This window comes from Tursiops truncatus, chromosome 12, assembly GCF_011762595.2.
Source record: "Tursiops truncatus isolate mTurTru1 chromosome 12, mTurTru1.mat.Y, whole genome shotgun sequence".
Classification (NCBI taxonomy): domain Eukaryota; kingdom Metazoa; phylum Chordata; class Mammalia; order Artiodactyla; family Delphinidae; genus Tursiops; species Tursiops truncatus.
In genome coordinates, this window is record NC_047045.1 from 79882757 (window position 1) to 79907095 (window position 24339).

At 48.1% G+C, this 24339-nt stretch overlaps 1 protein-coding gene and 1 long non-coding RNA gene across 5 annotated transcripts in view; both read left to right on the top strand.

Annotated features, from left to right (window-relative positions):
* The window catches only part of ZDHHC14 (zDHHC palmitoyltransferase 14), a 278540-nt gene that overhangs the window by 227946 nt on the left and 26255 nt on the right, over window positions 1-24339 (top strand). For 3 of the 4 annotated variants that reach the window (XM_073789775.1, XM_019951847.3, XM_019951848.3), the window contains exons 4-5: window positions 10714-10851; window positions 14126-14174. In XM_073789775.1, the coding sequence (XP_073645876.1) occupies window positions 10714-10851; window positions 14126-14174 (187 nt within the window). Of the gene's footprint in view, window positions 1-10713; window positions 10879-14125; window positions 14175-24339 lie in introns of all 4 variants that reach the window. The other variant, XM_073789774.1, reaches the window with a different exon arrangement.
* Window positions 14181-23070, top strand: LOC141276050 (uncharacterized). The gene is made up of 3 exons (XR_012324959.1): window positions 14181-14736; window positions 16084-16202; window positions 16359-23070. It is a non-coding gene; the product is annotated as an uncharacterized lncRNA (long non-coding RNA).

Genomic DNA, 24339 nt, shown 5'->3' on the forward strand with positions numbered 1-24339 from the left:
AGGGCCACCAGTTAGCCCCGGGTCTAACCTGGGTCTATAAGAGAGCTAGCTCTTATCAATTATTTATAGAGTTTCTACTGCGGAGGCCTGCCAGCACTTCCTAATTTTGTGTAGAGTGGACACAGTGGACTTCAATTCTTGAAAAGTTTTGTTTAGCCATACAATCCTAATGTTTGAGTGAGAAAGAAACCTTAATGACATATCCAACTGCTGGGACCCAGAAACCTGCCTAGGTTACATCACAAAATAGGTATTTAGGATGAGGACTTCAGGGCCTTTAACTTAAGAATCCAATGTACTTTCAACAATGCACCACCAACAGAGCAATATCACATACTTGAAACTTAACTTGGGACTGCTTAGAACAATTACAGTGAACATTTACTAGCCGATTGTAATTTTTTTTTTTCTGGTGGTTGTAAACAGTGGACCATTTAAGAAAAAGAATATAGTGAGGAAACCAATATAGAAAACAGATATAGATCTGACTGCTCTAGTTGAAGGGGAACGAAAGGTGGGCCTTCCAGCACTTAAGGAGCTCAATTTGGAAATGCATTAGCTCTGCAGACATCAAGGCTGCGGCTGCAGGAGCTGCGCAGGGAATACAAGCAAAGGGCTGCCATGGTCTTATTTGCTTTGGTGGTCCCTCTAGCAGCAGCGTGAGGAAACCAGGAAGGTTTCACGGTGGTTCATGAAAGAGGTCACGGGGTTGCTGCCATGGCCTTCAGAGACAGGGAGCAGAAGCATAAAAAGAGAGCAGGAATAATACAATGAACAATCCTGTTGACGGGCTGAATGGGAGGGGTGAGAGCCAAAGGCAGAAGTGAATGCATTTTCTACCTTGGGCAGCTAGATGCATGGGGGCACCATTTACTAAGAAAAGGCAGGTTAGTGAGGAGCGAGGACAAGGGAGCATAATAAACACAGCTCAGGACCCGCTGAATGAGCCGTGGCTATGGGACAGTTAGGTGGAAACGTCTAGCAGGCAGTGGAAAGATGGCATGAACTCACCCGAGGAAAATACATTGGTGAGAAGCATAAAAGCCCAAGGGTGGGGCTTCCCTGGTGGTGCAGTGGTTGAGGGTCCGCCTGCCGATGCAGGGGACACAGGTTCATGCCCCGGTCCGGGAAGATCCCACATGCCACGGAGCGGCTGGGCCCGTGAGCCATGGCCGCTGAGCCTGCACGTCCGGAGCCTGTGCTCCGCAACGGGAGAGGCCACAACAGTGAGAGGCCCGTGTACCGCCAAAAAAGAAAAAAAAACGCAAGGGTGCACAAGCTAACCCTTGTGCTCGAGAGGAATGACTGGGCTTATCCACTCCCAACGGCACCCTTCCAAGCCTGGGTGTTTGTAGTAGATCACCAAACCCTGAGCCGAAGGGACACAGGATTGTGGAATCTCGGGCACATGCCCTAAAATGCCACCCAGGCAGCTGGAGAAGCGGGTACTCCAAGGGGGCTGAACGTCTGGGCAGAGTCAGTGTGCAGTGCGGATTTTGGAAAGCCCTACAGATGACTTCTGAGCATCAAACACCCCTTCTGCTCATGAGTTCAGCTCTGCTTCTGTTCTGTACCAACAAAGAGGCAGCCAGGACTTGTTCGCAGAGAGCCGGCCTGAGCCACAGGGACTCCTGACTCTGGGAGGGCTGGACAGGGAGGGCGCCTGAGGGTCTTCTGGCCACGCCCACCTTTTAGAAACGGGAAACTGAGGACCATTATGAACATTGTAAACGTGAATGTCACCCTCATAAAAATAAGCCCTCCAGGTGACCGTCAGAACATATACTGAAGAAGGGTTAGAGGGGGAGGGTGTGCCCCTCTCACTCTCCCATCCAACATCTGACTACGTAACCTTGTAACACACAATACGTATATAATTATATTACCAGATGAGAAATTACACTTGTAATTGTATAAGGCACAATGCATAGCTGTGTTTCTTTCCTTGAGCTCGCCTTATATTTTAATACTACTCATAATGAAGTTGGGTCTACAGTTTCAACTTAAGAAAAATGAAGTGTCTCAGATGCTTTGCAAAGAGGTCTCATTCTGGATAAATTTTTTTAAGAGAACTACTTTGGACATATCACAGTTTGCTTTTCAAGGGAAGCATCATCCATTCCATTAGGCTGCTGTGTCCTGCTCATAGACACAGCTCTCTGCACCTTAGATGATGTAGATTCTTTGCTGCAAGATCACAGAAGCAGGCTTACTTTGGAAAAGCGTGCCCATCCGGAATATAATTTTTCTATTGTGTATTGTAGTCAAATTAAAAGGTTTTGAAGAGCCTTAGAATTGCTAGCTTTACATGTATAATGTACCCATAAGTCAGTTCTGAAACCTTCAGTTTGAGGATAAATTGACTGGCTTCAAAAAACATAGTAACTGGCCATGAAAGAACACCTGCCCAAAGGGTGTGGGGAAGTGGGAGAAGCAGGGAGGAGACATTAGAAGCAGCTCTAGACCCAGACATAGCATGGAGGAGCCCTGGGCCTGTGGCCATTGCATTTGGTGTGAGATTCACTTTCTGTGTCACCTGTACTTGGGAATCTGTGCTGCCCACGTCAGAGGTTCGGTATGGGGCACGTGAGGTAAAGAATGTGAACAGGTATTGAAAACCAGAAAGCCCTACAGGTGTTTAAGCCATTGTGATGTAAGGTGGTGTGGATACTGATGTCAAGGCTTGGAATTTCTAGAGAGGAATGGAGACTAGAGAATTCTAGAGAAAGCGGGGTGTTGGTTGATGGCATGAGCTTGTTTTTCAGATTCAGAAGATAATTGTTTTATTCTGTGGAGAATTAAGGAGACCTCGCAGGCATAGTTTCTGGCCCTGCAAACCCAGAGACGGAGTGGAGCTGATGCTGAGAGGGGCCCAGAGGGGTCAGGGAGTGGCCGCCCCAGAAGCAGACTCACTAGCATTCAAGCCCTTGCTTAGAGTGGAGCTTGTTTTAGAGTTTCACAACTTAGCAAGTTACAGCTGGAGAACTACTGAGGACCACCCATGTACCAAGACTGTTTTCCTGAGGATGTACAAATTGGAACTTATATTACTCATTTTATCATAATGATGCAGAGCCCTAATCCAGCAACTAAATTCCAGAAAGCTCAAAGACCTCAGTGCTGGGGCTCTAATTCTGAGTCTGATAAAGACAGAGAGCTCTGGGAGGGGCTGGAGGAGACAAGGGAAGGTAATTCTCCTGCCTCCTTAGAATTTACTCTTCGTTTGATGACCCTCCTGGGAATTGTAGGGTTTCCTTCTGCACCACAACAGGCTGATTTACTTTTTAAAATAATCTCATTTCTATTCACTTTCTTATATCTCCTTTCAAAAATTATTTATATCACAAACTAAACCTTTTCTCCCTCACTTTCTTAGAAATAGCAACTATTTCTCTTTGCTTCCTGTAAAAACCTTTCCCCCCACCCCTTTTCTCAACAGCTTCATCTTTGTTTCTAATCAGCATATCTACCTCATGGTATAAGTTGCTTCAAAATGCATCTCCCATGCACGCTTGTCTCTCCTCCTAGAAGCACAGAATTTCCCCAACAGTGGAAACAGGAGTTAAAAGCAAATGGTAAACAACCCTAGAAAATTAGAGGAAACAGAAATATATTAAGTTGCCCTTTTGAGGAGCTGAAGGGACCTTAGTTGGCCGTTAGTCAAGCCCCCTCATTTGATGCCCAAAGAGACTCGGCACTGTGCCGGGTAGTGGCAAAGCCAGGGCAGAGGCAAATGAGAGCATGCGGGTGGGGTAGGGGGTATGGTCCAAGGTTATGTTAAATTGTAGTGTAAAGGTTACAACGATTCTACATTTACTAATTGGTTTTACATTGAAAATTTTTAGATTTTTTAACAAAAGGAGCTAGAAGCTGCAGAATCTTAATTTATGGGACACTGGCAAGGACTCAAGACCAGAAGAATCCCTACGGGTGTTAATAAAACACAGAGTTGCTTTACATTTAATTTTACATCTCAAAGGTGTCTCGGAGCTTATTTAATCCAACTTTTTACATGTAAAGAAACTAAGTCCCCGTGTAGAAGAGATGTATTGATACTTTAAGGCCAGAGTTAGTTAATATGATTTCTTGATTTTGTTGCACCATAAAATTAAACAGATAGAAATCATTTTCAGAAAAGGAGCAAAGAGTATGTTGGGGCGGGGGGGGGGGGACATAAGAAACCTTCCCTGATACATCCGTTTGCCCCACATAACCCCCAAGCCACACAGTCTCAATAAATAGTGTTTGGCAAGCAGGTTTGTCCAATCTGTATGTCTCCATAAGAAGTTCGCTTCTTCTTTTTTTTTTTTTTTTTTGCGGTTCACGGGCCTCTCACTTGTTGTGGCCTCTCCCGTTGCGGAGCACAGGCTCCAGATGTGCAGGCCCAGCGGCCATGGCTCACGGGCCTAGCCACTCCGCGGCATGTGGGATCTTCCTGGACCGGGGCAAGAACCCGTGTCCCCTGCATCGGCAGGCAGACTCTCAACCACTGCGCCACCAGGGAAGCCCAAGTTCGCTTCTTCTGATGTTCACTTTGCTGAGAATGAGGCCATCTTTTCACAGGTTAGATTACTTCTTGATTGAGGGTGGGCACCCAGACACGAGCTAGGTCTTCTCCACATCCCCCAGAGGGTAGATGCCCTGAACCAGAAGAAGCCCAAGGGGCCACCGACACAACTGCCAGTCCCGGTGTGGCCATGGTCCGCTCTTGTTCCCATTCCTGCTGATGTGCTGTGCCTGGAGCTGCGGGTGCCCAAGTGTGCTTCCCCAGGAGGGAGGGGCCGGGTCCTCAGGGCCCACCTGGCACAGTGACCAGCAGGGAACTGGCACGGGAGGCGGGAACAGGTGGTGGTTAAGAGTACAGGTTAGGGGGCTTCCCTGGTGGCGCAGTGGTTGGGAGCCTGCCTGCTAATGCAGGGGACACGGGTTCGAGCCCTGGTCTGGGAAGATCCCACATGCCGCGGAGCGACTGGGCCCGTGAGCCACAACTACTGAGCCTGCGCGTCTGGAGCCTGTGCTCCGCAACAAGAGAGGCCGCGACAGTGAGAGGCCCGCGCACCGCGATGAAGAGTGGCCCCCGCTCGCTGCAACTAGAGAAAGCACTCGCACAGAAATGAAGACCCAACACAGTGAAAATAAATTAATTAATTAATTAATTAATTAAAAAAGAGTACAGGTTAACACTTGGGCTCCAATGTCAACTCCTCTGTCAGCACGTTCCTCTTATGTAAAATGGGCATAATAACATCAACCTCACAAGGTTTCGTGAGAATTAAGTGACGCAATTCATGTGAAGTACTTAGCACAGTGCCTGGCACATAGCAAGGACTCAATAAAGTTTGGTTAAAAGTGAGAAAAGGAGTGGAGTTAGCAGGTGAGGTTGCTCTCCAGAAATCATTAAACACAGTGGCAACGCTATAATTAGATTTTACCGAAAGATCTAGAACAGCATGAATTATTTAGTGTCTAAGAATATGGTCCTCTGATACTTGAGCTAGTTTCATATTTAAATGTTCCTATTACATAACTTTTTCAGTTACGTGGGAACCATAAAGGCCACGTAATAACACACGTACCACTATATCTCAACATTCATCATTCTAAAGAGGCAGAAGAGACCTCATGAGGCAACATTTTTCTAATTTTGGAGGTAAAAAAGTCCTAGGTTTAAAGAAAAAGTAATTTTCCCCTTCATACCTTTAAAAACATTTACCTTAATTTAAATGTAATTAACATTTATATGAGAAGTTTCACATAGCAGTTTTCACAGGATTCTCGAGACACCCTTGCAGAGAGGAGACGCAGGCCACAGAGCCCAGGACCACTGTATGGAAAACTCAGAATTGCTTGGCCAGAGGATATGATTTTATTTATCTCTTGAGGGCCTGACTTCTGGGAGATTTCAAATTCTTAACATTTTCAAATGCTTTTATTCCTTTTCTGGCAACCTTCAAACACAACTTTTACAAATACGTTTCCATTAGTATTTCCCTTAATATTTCAGTGGATTTTTCTCTCCCTGCCCAATTTTAATACGTCTCCATTTCTACTTATTTTTAAGGCCTCTTTTTCATACTCCATCTCTCCAGGAAGTCAAATCTTCCTTTAATCAGAGGAGTGGCCTAATCCCTCAGCTCAGCACCTGCGGTACCTCACCTGGCTCAGTGGCACCCTCGTCTGAAAAGTGTGGGGATAGCACCTACCTCATGGGGCTGTGGTCAAGGATAAATGAGATAACGATGGAAGAGGCACTCAGTGAATGGTAGTGTTAATCATCGTTGATAATATTCTTTTCATTAGTATTTAGAGTTTGGGGTTAACAAAATAGGATCATAACTCCTTCGCCTAAACTGTGTTCCCACTGGCCATCTTAATGGAACCTTCTTTCCCCGCTTAGGATCTGGTGACTTTGAAGTTGCCTGGAATTCCCCCTGACCTGAATTCCACCTGAAGCCTCTCCCAATGGCACCCTATGGAGCTTTCAATAAAACCACCTCTGCTTCCCACCATTAGCAAGACAGGCCAGAGGCTGCTTCTCCGTGAGCTGATTCACACTAACAGATGTCCCATCAGCTCTTTCAGCCTCTATCCGCATCTTCCAACCCTCAACCTTCTCTGCACATATTCAAATTTCATGGAGCCCTGCCCTTTCCTGTAGTTGGCATGCCTGACATCTCATCTTTTCATCAGCATTTTCCAGTCTCTCCACCCGGCAGCCAGGAGCAGGGATCACTCGGAAAACTACCCAAGGCAATTAATGGCATCTTTTCCTTTGCTTAGTGTATATTTTCGAGTGTGTGCTACATGCCAGGCACTTAGGTGCCAGGGCTATTAGGTGACGAGATGATTTCTCACCGCAAGGCCTCACCTGGGGAAGGAGAGGAAAATAAGTCCATGAGCCATGCCAGGGCAGCGCGATGCTAACTGGGGTGTGGGCAGGGCACCCCAGCTGGCGAACTCAGACCTCTCATTATTTTAGAGAAATTTCTAGGTTATCACCCCCAATCCCCGCCCCCCATGTTCTATTCCCTTCCCCCGAGGCTCTGTCCCTCCGCTTAGCACAGCTGAGCACAGATACCCAACAGCCTGGTGTAGGGAACGGCTCCTCATTTGATTACAGGAACCCTCCAGAGAGGCTGCAGTGTAGAAACCACTCCTTTCTGGCAGGATCCAGACTTCAGAGTTGAGGGATTTAGCAGCAAGTCCGAGGCGGTTTTTTAAAGAACCGCCGTCACACACACCCCTCTCGCCCCCCCTGTTGCATAGGACACCCTCCAGTTTTTCCACACGGAACATACGCAGTCTGCCCTCCGGTAACAGTTGTTTGAAGCATCTCAGATGGTGCGGCTGCATGCGGCCACGTTGCCAGCTGTAGCCCGGCTCCAGGTGTTCTCCCTCCGGCCAGTCACTGCCTCACTCAGTCCCAGGAAGCCACCCGTGTGCCCGCTGGCGCCCGGCGCTTGTCTGCTGTCCCTCCTGGAAACAGTAACACAGGCCTCCCTGTTCGCAGCGGCCTCGACGGCTCCCAAATGGAGCCAGTGAGGGCCAGGCGAGCGCCCCTCGCCCCGATTCTCTCCTCGACCCATCAGGGAGGGTGCTGTGTGCTGCCAGCATCGTCAGAGAACAGACTGGTTTTCTCGCTAAATTCGGTTTTCCTCTGTTAGAGGCTCATCCTTTGGGTCTGAGGAATATTCTGGATTGTGAAAATAGTGCTGTCGCCAACGAGACAGGGAATTACTGGAGGCCGTGGAGGGTTCGTTACGCCGCTGTTTCTCTTCTTCGTGGTCCCAGCGCTTGATACAGCGCGGGGCTCACGGGGACGCTCACCCCGGCTGGCGGGGCGTTTGGTGGGCGAGAGTTCTGGAAGCCGCTAGAACCGGGCCGGCCTGGCTGCCGTTAGCCGTGCGGCCCTGGGCAACGTGCTTGCTCACGGGACGTCCTCGTGGTAGCATGAGGGTTTATTCAGTCCTTGACAAACATTTATTAAAGGCTTAGTGGAGCTGGCAGGTAAAAGCTAGTAAAAATAAATCAGATGATTTTCGAGAAGGTGGATGAAGGCGGCGGCGGCCATTTGGGCGTCATCAGTGTAGAGTTGGCATTTGAACCCCGGGGGGGAGGAGATTATTGGGTGAGAGAGAGAGAGAGTCCGCAGAGAAGAGGCGCAGGCCCAGCCTGGGTGCAACCCCTCTCCCGCCCCGACACCCCGGAAGTCAGGGAGGAGGGAGGAGGGTACCGGGGTCCGGGAGGCGGCCCTGGGCTCTGAGCTTCCTTCTTCCACAGAGATGCGCACCCAGCTCTCAGGCTCATTTACCAACGCGTGTACAACAGTCACAAAGGAGAGCGTGAAAACCCTTACATGGAAGCGTTTCTCCGCAAGCCTACATTGTTAGTGGGAATTTCGTCAGCCAAGAAAAAGTTGTCTGTAAGACAAATTTCCCAATGGAAACTGCTTCCAGCTCAGGGCTGCCAGAGAGCCAGGTGTTCGCACCCATTCTGAGACAGCACTAGTTTTCTCCGAAGCCCCCCCAGACCCCGTGCCCAAGGGTCTCATGTGCCCCATCTGTTGCTTTCATTCCTTAGCAGCTCAGGAAAGCACGTTATCTCAGCTTAGCTAATAGTAAACTTTCTAAGCTAAAAATACAGCTACCACCTGCCCCCATAGAAATGATTACCGGAAGCCATAAGACCTTGGTACTTGGCCTGGGGGGGATCCGCAGTGTTAATTCTGCCTCCCAAGCCCTGATGTCTCCTCTGCTGGTGGGCGAGTCTCACTTTAATTAGGAGGCTCAGTCCGCCACGTGCTTGGCATCTGGAGATCAGCTTTCACAGCTGGAACCAGAGGTGCCAACCTAACCTGGGCTTCCCCAGCCTCCACTTGTCATTCTCACTTTCCACAGGCGTGTGTTAAGAAGAAAAGAGGTTTCTCGACAGCCTCAAAGTCTTTGGAAAATTCCGCTGATTCTGATTTCTTTTTTATTTTTGCCTGTTTCATATAGACCTCTCCATTATACAGCCTGTGTAGATCAGTGACTTGGGGAAATGAGGTTGTTTTTGCGCAGGGATTAACTTTCCCAGCTGTGTGGGGTTGGTAACACATGTTAACGTGTCACTCACACAGACACACCAATGGGAGTTGCTTTCCTTTGAATGTCAGCATCTTATAGGCCATCAGGTTGTCACCAGGCTGGTGAGCGCTGAAATTTCTCTCTGGCTGTCCTCTGCTCAGACTGGCTGCTGCCTGTTGATGTCATTTGCAGACAACGGTGGATCTTACAGTTCCTCTGCCACCACTGTCTCCAGGCGTCCTCGTGCCCTTTTCGAGAAATAAGCTTGCACTAGACATAAAATATGAGATGAGTGGTGTGTGATAGGTGACCAGAAAGAAAGGAAACACTGCCTTGCATAACTTTATGATGTTTTGTTTACAGAGTCACACCTCACAGAGGCCTCTCTGTGTGTTTTCAAAGCACATGTAGACAGAGAAGATGTGAAAATTGGGTAAAAGCTAAGCTTGGATAAGAGCCCAAGTGCAAAAGGGTGGCATTTTCCTCCCCGACCTGCGGCAGGCAGTCTGCTGTGAGTGGGTGTGTTAGAACGACAGTCTCGATAGGCCTTCTGAATAGATCAGCTGAAGAGTAGAGAAGCACTTAGCTATTGCTTGCAAGGGGAAGAACAAATGTCCTGCGGACTTTGTGTGAAATCCCCAAGGTGAGACGACACAGGTTTGGGATAACAGTAAAAAAATGCCCAAAGCCAGTGCTCAGTCATTTACCAAGTGCTCAAGGCAGCCTGTGCGTTGGGAAGACAGAATCAGCCCCGAGAAAGACCTGGCCTCAATGCTAGTTCCACTGCCTCTGAGCTGTATGGCCCCTGCAGGCAGTCTCCCTTCTAGGCCTCAGTTTGCTCATCTGTAAAATAGGGCAGCAGCATCATTTTCCTCATAGGAATGTTTCAGGGCCAAATGTATTGATGTACCTGACATCTCTTGATAAACCTTAAAGCACCACATACTGTTTTTTTTTAAATACTTTCCCAGATGGTATTTAGCCCCACAAGACTCTATACAGTATCATTGTCTTACAGGTAAGGAAGCTGAGAATCGTGAACTAAAAGATCAGGTGTATTACATTATTTGAAGATCATAGATCATTTTTAAAATGCTATCAATTCTCCTACGACTATTGAAATAGCAGAGACATTTTTTAGAAAACGGCTATAACTGGGATGGGAGAACAAGAGATTGTCCCTCTGTCCTGTCCCAGGCCCCTAGTGGCCTCTGTCTTGGGCCACTTACCATGAAAGATGGTCAATCAGTACCACACACCCATGAAAGACTGAGCCCCAGCCCAGACCAGCCCAGCCCAGACCAGCCCAGCAATTACCATCAAGAGTGTTGGTACCATCTTAAGGGAAGATTGTTCTGTGAACCAAAGAGCTTTCTTGTACAAAAGAGGGAAATCTTTGCTTTTCTATTGTAATGAGAATAGAATGCACACGTTTTGTTTTTTCAAAACAGCTAAGCCCTGTTGAAAGAATAATTATGTTCTTGAAATGTCTTAACGGTAAGCATTTCTCTGAGTGGTGAATTTGGAAGTACGTACATACAATGATACCATTTTGTTATATTATTAGAGTATTGGGGGGGAGCTCCCTCAAGTAAAAAGACGTTTTATTAATTGATTTCCATTTTCTTTTTTCTGCCTCTCATTTCAGAACGATTTGATCACCACTGTCCCTGGGTAGGCAACTGTGTGGGGAAAAGAAACTACAGATTTTTTTATATGTTTATTTTATCTCTGTCTTTTCTGACAGTCTTTATATTTGCATTCGTTATCACCCACGTCATTCTTCGTAAGTATGCTGGCGAAATCAGATTACGTATGTAACCATTTACCTGACTTTAGTTTTCTGATTTAATTTTGATTTAATATTTTGGTCATTCCGGGCTCTCTCTTTCTTCTCTTTCCCCTTCTCCCTAGCCCCCTCCTCGCTTCCAGCCTGCCTTTTGTTTCTCACCTCCCTCCCAGCCTTGTCACCCTGGCTCTCTCCCTCCCACCCCCCATCCCCATCCTTCCCACAGCAGTTGCCAGGGGCACCCCTGGATCAGACTCTTTCACTTACAAGACCTTCTCCTTGATACATGGTCCCTATTCCACCCTAGTGACTTCACTTTCTCTTCTGCTAATGGATCCCCAGGAAAAATTACTCCCATGTTTTCACAAAGGATAATGTGCTGTAATGATACCCATTGAACAACAGAGCGTTTTTTTTTTTTAATGTGATATCTACTTAAGCAGGAATAGTCACCCTCCCTAAAAAAAAAAAAGGGGGCTAAAGACTGAGCTTTCTTACACACATATCTATAAATGTTAAAGATGTATGTTTGATAAGATGTTTAATTACCTGCCAGAACATTGGCAAGCTACCCCTGGCATATGAAGGAAGCGACTTTATTAAAAATGAAGTGTGGATATACATGACTTTAATATATATTTGCCTAAGCAAATGGCATTTTTCATTACCCTTCCTAAGGTCATAATTTTGAATTTCTTCCATCTCCTGGCCTCTCACTCTCCTGTAATAGGCAGTGATGAGAAGGAAGCCACTTGGCTTTGACCTATAAACGTGAGCCTTAAACTTCCATTACGGTTCCATTAGCAACGTTAAAGACCAGCATGGCCTCTGTCCACATTCCTGAAGTACACCCACCCATTAGCGAGTACAGAGCCTCTCTCTGGAGTGTTTCCGGAAGTATCTGGACACACACCTCACTTGCTTCCCTGCAGCAGTGCTGAAACCACAGTGTGCCAAGGCTGAACTTGGACACGCACATTCTCCCCGCTGCTCTCTTGGTGGGGTTTGTACGGGGGGCTGGGGGAAGTGGAAGGTATGGAAAGTTTAACATTAGTTCTTTTTAACTATTGGTCCATTTTGGACATGAATGGCCTATCCCAAGTTTTCTTAGGCATTTAAAATCCTAGTTCCCGTTCTTTCTGACTGAAATCCTTTGATCTGAACGTGACACAAATTTGTAATACATGATTGAGAGCCATAACTTGGTGGGATGGGAAGAAGAGGATTAACGTTGATCAGAGACCCCTTCCACACCACCCGGGAAGGATGCCGCAGCGCCCTGCCGAGGCACCTGTTCTATTTTCAGAGTCTCAAGATGGCAAAAGTGTAACTAGGGTCCTATGTATGTGTTAATAGACAGTAGAAGCAATTGCTTACACAGCTAGAGAAGACAGAAGTACTGATATTTCAGCATATTTATGGCACTGAAAAATAGTCTTTAACATCTTATATCTTAAATATATATGTATATTTAACATTACATCTTATAGCATCTTTAGCGACTTCAAAATGCCTATCTATGTATCTGTCTATAGTCACATTCATTTTTGGCCTTGCCCCTACATTCCGGATATCAAGCAGTTTTCACTTGCTCAGCCTCGCACATAAGCTCTGGGAACACAAACACACGCGCACACACGCACACGCAGAGGCACACACAGCGACGCCTGCCACCACAGTGGCATTTTCATCTCCTCTGAAGTTTTACTCACCCTGGTTTCGGCAAAATGGAGCTTTTGCTGTAGTTTATGCTGAGGTACCGGTAATCCGGTCTTCCACAAAGAAAGCATTCTGAACTTACCTGCCTGCAAGTGACCCGACTGTTTTGGACAGAAGCAGATAAAGGTTTTCCTCTCCCCTGCTTCTGCATCCTCACTACAGCCCCCACTGAATGAGCCCGCCTGAACCCCGATTTGCTCTCGGGAAGGGCAAGAAGTTTTACGAGGCTCCGTGATCCCCCTAAGATTCTGGAAGCCTTGGCAAAGGCAGAGAGCTGTTTGAGAGCAGCGGGGGGACTGTCCCCTGAGTCCTCCCTGCCGGGAAGTGGGCTCTGAGAGGGGACACAGGACAGCGAGGGGTGGCCGGGGAGGAAGCCCGGGGTCACAGAGATTGCTGGGAAGGTGACTTCTGGAAGCAGAGTCTGGGAAAGCGATGCAATTTGGGTTCAGTAGGGAAAGAGAAATCATTTCTTTTCGTCCCTCCTTTTGCCTCAAGATTGTGTTTGCTCTAAGATCTGTCCACGTTCTGGCTTCACCCTCCTGGCCTAGCAGGGATGGAAGAGAACACCTTTCCTCGTTAGCTCTCCCACCGGTTGGCATCCTAGCAAACGGCACATCCTCGTGCTCCCGTGGTGGCCAGTGGGCACAGAGGGGATGGGAGCTCGAGGAAGAACTGGAGCAGTCCCAACCTTAGCCTCCCAGTAGCCAGCCTGGCCTCCAGTTACACAGAGGAGTCTGGGGCCCTGCCTCTCTCTCCCACATTGCAGCCTCGCCAGCAGACAAGGCCACAGAATGCTCTAGAACCGGTCCCATGGCATCCGTCCTCCCCGCTTATCTCACAGCCGCCCCAGGGCCAGATTATGTCCCCAAAACACATGGACCCAGACTTGCCACCCCAAGGTGGGACCACCAAGAGCTCCTCCATGGGGGCTTTTCTTTTTAAAAAACATTTAACACCAATACATAAAATAAAAATCGCTTCTTGTCAGATGCATCTTTACTCAGGCCCCTGAAGAAATGTTTTCTTGTGCAGACAGTTCGTATTAATATGTCTCAAACCCAGAAGGAATCAGTCATAAACTTCAGCTTTGTGAGTTTGTTTACTCTGGGATGCAGAGAAAGACATCTTTTATGCGTAGCCTAGTTTACAAGATGCCCAGGGTCAAAAGTTAACAAACTTTGGGAAAACAGTGTTTCATAAAAGAAGAGGAAAAAATAGCATACAGTATTCTGTTTTCCCATTCAAATGAGGAAAACAAAGGAGTAATCAGAACTATAATTTACGGGAAAGTATGCAGGCATCCATCTGCTTTTATTGAAGAAATATCCTGCAGATGTCGGGTCTGCTTATGAATCTGCCACTTTCTAGTTGAATAACTTCAGTGGAATCTCAATCTCTGATCAGTGCACTGGGTTCTACAGAACCACAAAATGTAATTATTTAATTGCTCTTTAGACACCTATTATTTTTATGTAGATGAGAGAGCTTTCAGCCTGAAGGCTGTTTTCTGGAGGTGATGTCTGAATACTAAATTCTGCTTTCCTTCCCACAGGTTCACAGCAAGCAGGATTCCTAAATGCTCTTAAGGACAGTCCTGCAAGATATCCTTTCTGGCTGTTGTTTTTTACAATGCTAACGTGTTAAGTATTGGACTGGCCACATCTACTCAATAACCTCTTCATGTGGTGCCTTGGCTTTCCTTTTCATAAATCGTGTTCCCTTTTCTTCTGTAAAGTATCCAGAGAACTCCCGAACACTCACTTGTGTGAGTAACAGCCTCTGAATGCTTGAACGTCGAAGTGACTCATTTAGCCTTGTTTAAATTGAAGTGCTCTTTCACTAGAAAACTAAGTGTGAATTCTTGCCCACCCCCAGAAACCCACACTGATTTGCGTTACATCAGGTTGGTCTGGGGAGAAGTCAGGCTGAGTTCCAACTGGCTACATTTTGATCAGCGGGTGGTCCCTACGGAATATTTGCAGACGCCCTGTGTGGGTCCCATCTTGGTACAGTCGCCATGTGGGGATCCTCAGGCCCTCTGTGTTCATGGGCAGCACAGAATTTTGGCGGCTACTACAGATTCTGTAGTCAGCTGCTCATCTCTTAAAGAGGCACAGGGACAGATGAAGATGTACAGAGGCTCTTGGAGAGTACATTTCACAGGTATGTCCTGTCTTCTGTTAATGATCTGAGAAGCTAGAGTTAGCTAGAAGTTGGCCAGAAGGAAAGGTTGTGCTGGGAATGAACTTCTCAGCATCGGTGGCTGCTAAAAGCAGGTCCCATGGGAAATGCCTCCTTCGTTTCCCTCCCCAACCCTGCCAGGGGTAACCATCCTCCACCATCATCGCTTCTCTGTGTCCTTCGGTTTTCAAGGCATGTTGCTTTGGCATAGCTTACAGCCAAGCCTTGTCTTTTCTTCCCTGAAGAAGAGGCTCGTCTAAGTCTTTCAGGAAATCAGTTCCATCATGAAAACATGCTAGTCTTGTTAAGTTTTATGAATGCAGCTCAGAACCGGCACTGAGGTCTGGGCTGCCAGCTGGAATGCTTTCTGAAGCCTCAAGAGTGTGGCAGGCTTAGCCATCTCCCCTCCCCGGTCCCAGGCACCTGTGCCTTTCCTGAGGCCATGGGCCCGTGCTGGACGATGTGTGGCAATGGATGCCACAGGCAGCTCTGCCAGAACGTCCTCTAGAGCACGCGTCTGCTCGTGCTCCTGGCTTGGCTGTGCTTATGGTCTGTGTAATCAATAGCATTGCGCTCCCCAGTAAGGGGAGTAGACAGACGCTGCTGAGAGAAGGAGTGACAGTGTGTTTCAGCGGTGTGCAAACTGTGCTGTTCGTGTGGAAAGCGGACGAAGGAGAGAAATGCTTTTATTTGATTCAGAGCAAATTTTAACTTATCTTCCCTTGAAATAGCATTCTCAGGTAGAGGTAAAGAGTTTCTCCTGGGCTTCCCTGGTGGCGCAGTGGCTGGGAGTCCGCCTGCCGATGCAGGGGACACGGGTTCGTGCCCCAGTCTGGGAAGATCCCACATGTCACGGAGCGGCTGGGCCCGTGAGCCGTGGCCGCTGAGCCTGCGCGTCCGGAGCCTGCGCTCCGCAACGGGAGAGGCCGCCACAGTGAGAGGCCCGCGTAGTTTCTCCTACGGCGTGGTTCTTGAAAGCTCCTGAGAATCTCAGCCACTGCCTTTCCAAACAGTGCTGTCATATCCAGGGCTGAGCCTCTCAGCCAACAGCCAGGCATTTCCCCTGTACAGGTGTTACCCAGGCGTGTCCTCCACATTCAGAAGCTTGGCAGCTGCAGCTGTGGCAACACAGCCTGCTCTGAGCGCATGGCAGGCCCCTGACAGCCTCCAGACACGGCTGCAGGGCACCCCGGCACATCCGGGCCAGGGCCTTCCCCAGCACGGCTCTGGCACGTGCCGGCTGTATTAGCTTCCTGTTGCTGTTGTAACGAATAGCCACAAGAAAAGAGGCTTAAAGCCACATAAATTCATTATCACCCGGTTCTGCAGGTCAGAAGTCCAGTAGGCTCGGCTGATTTCTTCTCTGGGTCCCAGGCGGAAACCAAGGTGTCGCCAGCCTGGATTCTTATCTGAAGTCTCAGGGGAGAATCCTCTTCCGGCTCATTCAGGTAGTTGACTAAACTCATGGGGTGTAGGGCTGAGGGCCCCTCTCCTTGCTCCGTTCCCTGACTCCTCCCTTTCTCTTCAAGGCCAGCAACAGGGGATCAAATCCCTCTCATGCTCTGAGTCCCCCCTGCCTCTAACGCTCATCTCTCTGCCCTCAGCCAGAAAGCCTCTCTGCTTCTGAAGAGTGGCCGCATCCAGACCGTTCAGGAAAATCTCCCCATCTCAAGACCAATGACCTTCGATCTACAGACTCCCCTTTGCCACGTGGATAATGTATTCACAGCTGCTAGGGATTAGGGCGTCTTTGGGGAGGCCATTGTCCTGTCAACCCCACAGGCCTTCAGGTAGGATGTACCCAGGAATCAGGCACTCAGGTGCAGGTGGGTTTGAGAGGATCTGTCTCTGAACCCATCCAGGAAGCTCACTAGACGTCACCAGGTCACTTCTTGAGTTGACTGTGAATTCCCTCCCTTCCCTTTCTGCCCTTTCTGTTAATGTAGGAGAGAGGGGATGGGAGACAAAAATCGATGGGCTTTAAAATACATATATATATACACACACACACATAAATATACACACACATATATATGTATATGTGTGTATGTGTATATATACATACATGTATGCACGTATATGTGTGTGTGTGTGTGTATACATACACATATAGAAGAATACACACATACACACACACATATATTTCCTGCCCTGAGTTCAGGTTGAAAATGCTAACAGAATGCCCCATGAGGTCCTTGTTGAATTAGCCGACCCTTCACAGTTTAATAGGTGAAGTTATTATCTAACTTTACCCCTGCTGACTGGGTCCCCACTTGGTTTTGTGGCACCTCCTGATCCAGTGTCAGGCTGGGCTCCTGCCTGGAAAAAGGTGACCTAAAGCTGAAGCCAGAATATCCCAGGGAGCTGCCCAGCAACATAGAGACCCTCTGATAAAACCACTCCATTTCTCTCTCGGAGAAAAGCAGAACGAAGAGCAAGGCGCGGGAGGAACGTGAAGAAAAGCTGCCGATAGGGAGGGAGGAGCGACACTCCCAACCCGGATCTTCTTTATTTATTTTTGGAAGTAGTGGAGAATTTCAGGAATGCCAGACACACCCGTAGGAAAGCAAAGTGCTGGGGGTTTTTTTGTTGTTGTTGTTTTTTGCGGTACGCGGGCCTCTCACTGTTGTGGCCTCTCCCGTTGCATAGCACAGGCTCCGGACGCGCAGGCTCCGCGGCCATGGCTCACGGGCCCAGCCGCTCCGCGGCATGTGGGATCTTCCCGGACCGGGGCACGAACCCGTGTCCCCTGCATCGGCAGGCGGACTCTCAACCACTGCGCCACCAGGGAAGCCCAGTGCTGAGTTTTTAATTACAAAGCACAGAAACATTCTGTGTGTGCCTCTCCCCAGTCACTGGTGTGAAGACCTAAGGCAGTCTGTTCTGGCCACGTGTTTTCTGTTTAAATACATGCTTTGGGGAAGATGCCCTCTTATTGAGTGAGTCTATTAAGAAGTGCTGAGTTCTGATGCTTTATCATAAATTCATATTCCAGAAGAAAAAGTATGCTTTAGTTTCTACTGGGTTGTGACGTATTTTTGAAAAAAGGAGTTCTGGTTATAAGAGATAACATATGGTGATAAGTAAGGTTGGGTCCCATCAGGATGCTATTTCTGGCTCCTGCTTTTCCTCTGGACACCTGTGTGGCTTTGGAGGCTCCATGGAGATAGCCGGGTGGAAACTTCTAAGGGGCGGCTTTTAGCTCCCGAGATGGGTGCGCTAACCACGGGGGCTGCTCAGGAACGGTATGGCCTGGGGAGGACGGGTCACAGGGACAGTGGCACTCCAAAAGAGGATGCATCCTGCTGGTCAGGGTGGGAGGAGATTCTAGCATCAGATAAATATTAAACTCAGTAGCTCTAAGCTCCCTTCCGCTGCTGAGGCCCTAAGAGCTTGGGAGTCTCTTTTGAGGTGGTCGATTTATGACGGATGAGGCTGATCTGTGATGTTTCACACTCACAGAAGCCGTCCTCTGATGATGGCAGCGCTGCCCGCGGCTCGTCCGCTCCAGACCTGCAGTCTGCAAGAATCTGCAAAGTACCAAGTTCTTAAAACAAGAGGAGGTTTTCTGGCTGAATTGCCCGAGCCCAGGAAAGTCCAGGGCAGCCTTTGCAAGTGACCCCTGCAGAGTGTTCTCGGGCAAGAAAATATATTTAAAATGCTTCACTAGCCTCCAATCTGATCTCCTGACAATAATACAAAAATATTTTGATGACAAATGGGGGCACAGGCGAAGGTTTCTCACCGTGGATTTAATCTGCAAAATATCCAACTCAAAAAGGTGTTGTTGATGAAATGAGAGAGATTCGAAACAAAAATGCCTAATTAGCCAGGACTCCTTATCAGAAATACTGCCATGAATGATGGGAACATTGCTAAAGTAAAAAGCTCTTCATCAGGCCCGCATGCAACCAGCAGGACTTTATAGGAGAAAGGCATCAACCAGCTCATTCAGGAAGTGAGCCAGGTGTCCAGGGGACGGTGTCTAGTTCCAGCATGAAAGAGTTTGAGGAGGATTGAGTGTTAGCTCTTCTCTAAATGTTTGATACAATTCGCCTGTGACCAGCCATCTGGTCCTGGACTTCTGTTTGTTGGAAGATTTTTAATCACAAGTTTCAATTTCATTACTTGTGATTGGTCTGTTCATATTTTCTATGTCTTCCTGGTTCAGTCTTAGAAGGTTGTACCTTTCTAAGAATTTGTCCATTTCTTTCAGGTTGTCCATTTCGTTGGCACAGAGTTGCTTGTAGTCGTCTCTCATGATCTTTTGTATTTCTGCGGTGTCGGTTGTAACTTCTTTTTCATTTCTAATTTTATTGATCTGAGTCCTCTCCCTTTTTTTCTTGATGAGTCTGGCTAAAGGGTTATCAATTTTGTTTATCTTCTCAAAGAACCAGCTTTTAGCTTCATTGATCTTTGTCATTGTTTTCTTCATTTCTATTTCTTTTGTTTCTGCTCTGATCTTTTTTTTTTTTTTTTTTTTTTTTGCGGTACGCGGGCCTCTCACTGTTGTGGCCTCTCCCGTCGCGGAGAACAGGCTCCAGACGCGCAGGCTCAGCAGCCATGGCTCATGGGCCCAGCCGCTCCACGGCATGTGGGATCTTCCCAGACCGGGGCACGAACCCGTGTCCCCTGAATCAGCAGGCGGACCCTCAACCACTGCGCCACCAGGGAAGCCCTCTGCTCTGATCTTTATGATGTCTTCCCTTCTACTGACTTTCTGGGAGGAGGTGGGAAGGAGACACAGGTGAGAAGGAGTGGGCGGGGGCGGCGGGAAACGTCGTAAGTGGCTGTGAGTAGAATGTCTGGCTCTGGCTCACTTGTGGGCACTGAGCAGGCCCTTCCCGGGCTGTGGTGGGGAAGAGGAAGGACGTTCGACCACCAGGGTCACCCTTGGCAAGAGCACGTCCAGCCTCGGAGCCCCATCCTCCATCCTCTTCTTCCTGCCCCCTCTCCACCTCCCGTTTCCTGGGCTGGCTCCCCGTGACTGTGGCCATTTCTTTCCTTTCATCTCTGCATCAGAGAAGCATGGGCAGCGGGGTGCGGGCTTCTGGGGTTCAGTGAGAAGTGGGGTGGCTGCCCGGGCTTTCAAAGGCCCCCCTGGCCTTCCCCGGGGAAAGAGACAAAAGGAGAATCTTCTCCAAAAAGGGTGGCACTGGGTCTTCAGTCCACCCAGCCAGGCAGGTCCAACGAAGGAGGTCCACTCAGCCTCTGCTTCCTTCAAAATCATTATACTGAATGCCCACCACCTGGGCCCAAAACGTGCCAGGGTTACAAAGTCTAGAACGATCCGTCAGCCTTGAGCTTCAAAGCACATCAACCAGAGGCCAGAGGAGCGGTGAAGGACGGGGTGACTCACTCTTCTCAACGAGCCTCTGTGGATGCCAGGATCTGAGCTCTGACTCTGGTTCCTACAAGCAGAATAAGTCTTAAGTGACATAAAAATGCCATAGCATGCACTGGAGGTAGGAGTAGGGTCCAAAAAGAGGCTGCATCTCCTGCAGGGAAGTCAGGAGGCTTCCACGGGCGGCAGGTGGCATTTGCACAGGGCCTGGAAAGGTGGAGTTCTAACAGGGACACGGAGGGGAGAGGCCTGGTGGGTGTGTAGGGGAGAGCAGGCCGTCTGGAGGGCTGGAGCCAGGCTTGTGTTCACTCTTTCACTCGGCAAGGTTAGCAGGGTGGGCACCGGGAGCCCTAATGGTGTCAGCACCCGGATACTCTTACAGACACACACACACACACACACACACACACACACACACACACACACGGTGGGGATGGAGGAGGGTGCTGTGATGGCTGATCACTGACTGGGGCTGGAGGTCGCGACCAATCGCCCCCAGGAAGCAGGTCCCAACAGCGCTGAATACCAGTGAAAGAGCGAGCGGCCTTCTCCCCCTGGACACTGGGGAACCAGCCATGATTTTTGGCAGGCGAACGACATAATCAAGCTGCTTTTTGTTCTTGTTTTGTCTTGAAGCAAGGAACACATGGAGTGAGGTAGTGAGGAGATGTTTGCAAAGGAAGGACCCCGAAATTGAAATCGGTGACAAGGGGACAGATCTGCGGGGAGATCTGCAGTCAGATAGGACCTGGGAGGAGAGGGGGAGGAAGGGGGGTCCGAACCCTAGGTGACCCGGGGAAAGGGGCACAGCAGAAAAGGGAGACAGCTAGCATCGGTTTGGGGAGAAATGAGCTTGATCTGAGCTACATTTACAAGCAGAATCTAGGAGGTCGCACATGGAACCTCCACGTCAGCCTGGACTGCCTTTAGGGTCCTCTGTGGTTATTGCGTGAAATATGGAAGCAGAAAAAAAACCGGGAGCCTGAAGCGAAATGTTCCAGCCTCTTTGGAAGTGTCACTGGTCACACAGAGTCAGGGAAGCCACATGGCCGGGCCCGCCTCGCAGACTTCTGGGGTTCAGGGAGCTGAAGCCCCTCAGGAACAGGGCCAGCAGGGGGAGGGGACGCCTGCCCACTAACGGTCACTTCAGTGTAGCAGCATTAACGTCCATTTCAAAGGGTTACACTCATCTCTAATTATGACATCGTTCAGCTCTCCCAAAACGAGAAGGACGATTGGTACCTCGAACGGTCACCGATTCTGCGTGGTGGGGGCTTTTGGCAGAACGCCTTTTTTGCCCCTAGTTTGCACTTATTTCACGGCACCGTCGACAGGCACCCCCAGCCTCGTGGGCATCGTTCTGTTTTAGTGGAATTTGGTAGAAGGCTTGGAGTCAGCCTGGGTGCTGTCAGAAAGGGGACACTGGGGGCCGATGGAAAATCCATGGGGGCAGGACAGACCTTCACTAGCCCAGCTCTCAGGGCCTGTCCATCCTGGTGTCTGCTGGTGCTCAGGGAGCCCCCGGGAAACAGGTGGGACAAGTGCCCGAGGTCTCACAGCAGGACCTCACCGAGAGGTTAAGTGACCCCGATTCATGCTCGGTGACGCACTGACGTTTCCAGAGCTAGAACCCAGCCCCTCCACCCAGGGATCGAGAGTCTTCCCCGCTGCCCCCGGCCAGGTGGATTGCGGGAGTTCTGTGAAGAATAAGCATAGATTAGATCTCAGAAGATCACAGAGCGGGAGAGGAGGTTTTTGGTATTTAAAATCACCCAAGTGATACAAGAACGTATTCTCACGGATAGAAACGTCAGGGTAAAAAGGAAGCGTCGCTCTTGACTCGTCATCATTAAGTAGGAGTTCTTGTCGGGTTTTGTGGGTCTTTACAGATGATCCTCTCAGAGTTTAAATACATACATGTGTGCATGTACACACACACACACATGTACAGTTGGGGGGACTGCTTTACCTAAAGGGATCATACATGCTCTTTGGATTGTTCTACAATTTGATTTTTAGATATTTCCTGAAGACGTTTCCATGTCAACACATAGATGTACATCATCCTCTTTTCAACTGTTTTATAGAATTCCAGAGTATAGGTGAACCATAGTGTCTTCTTCTAGTGATGGGTATTTAGACTTCTTTTATTACTGCTCAGAAACTGAGGTAGTGGACTTTCTTCTATGTATCTCTTTGTGTACAAGTGTAAGCATTTCTCTAGGATTGACAACTAGATGTGGAGTCACTGAGTTAAAAGCTAAGTGTAGTTTAAATATAATGTACCGTATTGTCCCCTAAAGATATTATACCAATTCATGCTCCATTTCTCCCCACCTTCACCCACACGGGAGTTGTCAGTGCTGTGATTTTTGCCGATTTGATGGGGAGAAAAAAATCGGTTTTAATTTCCATTTTCTGGACCATATTCAGCTTGCACGTATTTTCGTGACTGTTAGCCTTTTTTTTTTCTCACCTCAATGTGCCAGTTCAAACTCTTTGTCCATTTTTCAATTGGGCTGTTTCTTCTTTTCCTATTAACATGTTCTTTATATAGTCTTAATAATAATCTTATAACTATCTTTTTCCAATATTTTTCTCCCAACCTATCACTTACCTTTTAACTTGACCTTTTTATACAAAAAAGTGTAATTTATTAACAAATTCAATCTGTAAATCTCATCCTACATGGCTCCGTACATCCTCACCCCAAGATGATGCCAGTATTTCCTTTATTTTCTTCTAATACCTTTCTATGTTGTTTCTTAAGTTTGGCGCAGTAATTGATCTGTAATAGAATTGTGTGTGTGGGTTGTGAGCTAAAGTTCTAACTTCATTTTTCCCGAATGTTGAGTGAAGTGTCCCAATACCACTTACTAAATTATTCTGGCAGTTCTCAAACTTTTTGGTCTCAGAACTCTTCTGCAGTCTTAAAAATTATTGAGGGGCTTCCCTGGTGGCGCAGTGGTTGGGAGTCCCCCTGCCGATGCAGGGTACTTGGGTTCGTGCCCCGGTCTGGGAGGATCCCACATGCCGCGGAGCGGCTGGGCCCGTGAGCCACGGCCGCTGAGCCTGCGCGTCCGGGGCCTGTGCTCCGCAACGGGAGAGGCCACAACAGTGAGAGGCCCGCATACCGCAAAAACAAACAAACAAACAAACAAACAAAAATTATTGAGGACCCCAGAGAGCCTCTGTTCATGTAGATTATATCTATTTCTATATACCGCGTTTAAAATAAAAACTGAGAAATGTTTAAAACACAAGAATGCATAAGAGTGAATGAGGACATCATCTTGCATCACACTGCCTCCAGAAGAAGCCACCACGTGGTAGGATGAGAGTGAAGCTGGGAAATAATGTTTTGGTGATGATAGGAAAATAGTTCTGACCTGGAGGATACCCTGAAAGGATCTTGGGGACCCTAAGGTTCCACAGGCCACACTTTGAGAACCACCGGTCTATTCCTTCACCACTAATTTGAAATGCCTTCTTTACCCCCACATGCCCACGGCCTGTTTAGACTGTTCTCACCTTGTTTTGTTTACGAGAAAAGTCTTCTCCTGCTCCCACCTCCCTGATGTTGTTTTTCAAAATTCCTCACCTGTTCTTATACATTTCCTCTTCCTGATGAATTTGAGAGTCCTTTTGTCAAATTCCATTTTAAAAATTCCAACTGGAATTTTGATTGGAGTTCTAGTGACTTCATAGGTTTAATTTGGGACAACTACACACCTCTATCTCCCGGTACATAAGCATTTAGGAGAAAGGATTTGAGAGACTGAAGGATGATGGTCCCATGATCCAGTCTGAAAGGTCCCAGAAACTTGATTTTCAAAGTGTGTTGTCATGTAAATCGTCGGGAAGTCAGCAGCCTCCACCCCAGACACAGTGGTGGGCCCTGTAATGACAGGGGCACAAGCTGTAGTTTCTTATCTCCATCTAAGGATTATAGGGTCATCTAATGATGAGGAAAATATACTGACAAGTTCCTGAACCTAAATATCTAAAAGGATTAAATGCTGATTTAGACCCTCAATCTAGAGGACAAAGGGTCTATCACTGAGATCTGCCCTTCCATCAAAGCTCTTCCTGTAAGTGAGCATTGCCTATCTTACTGTAACTTTTAGGGGGAAAAAAAAGAAAGAAAGAAAGAGATGATTACCAACAACATCTGTTTCTTATATTTTCAATGTCAGAACCCCAGACAGAGACCTAAAGCAGAATAAGATGCAGGAGGACCC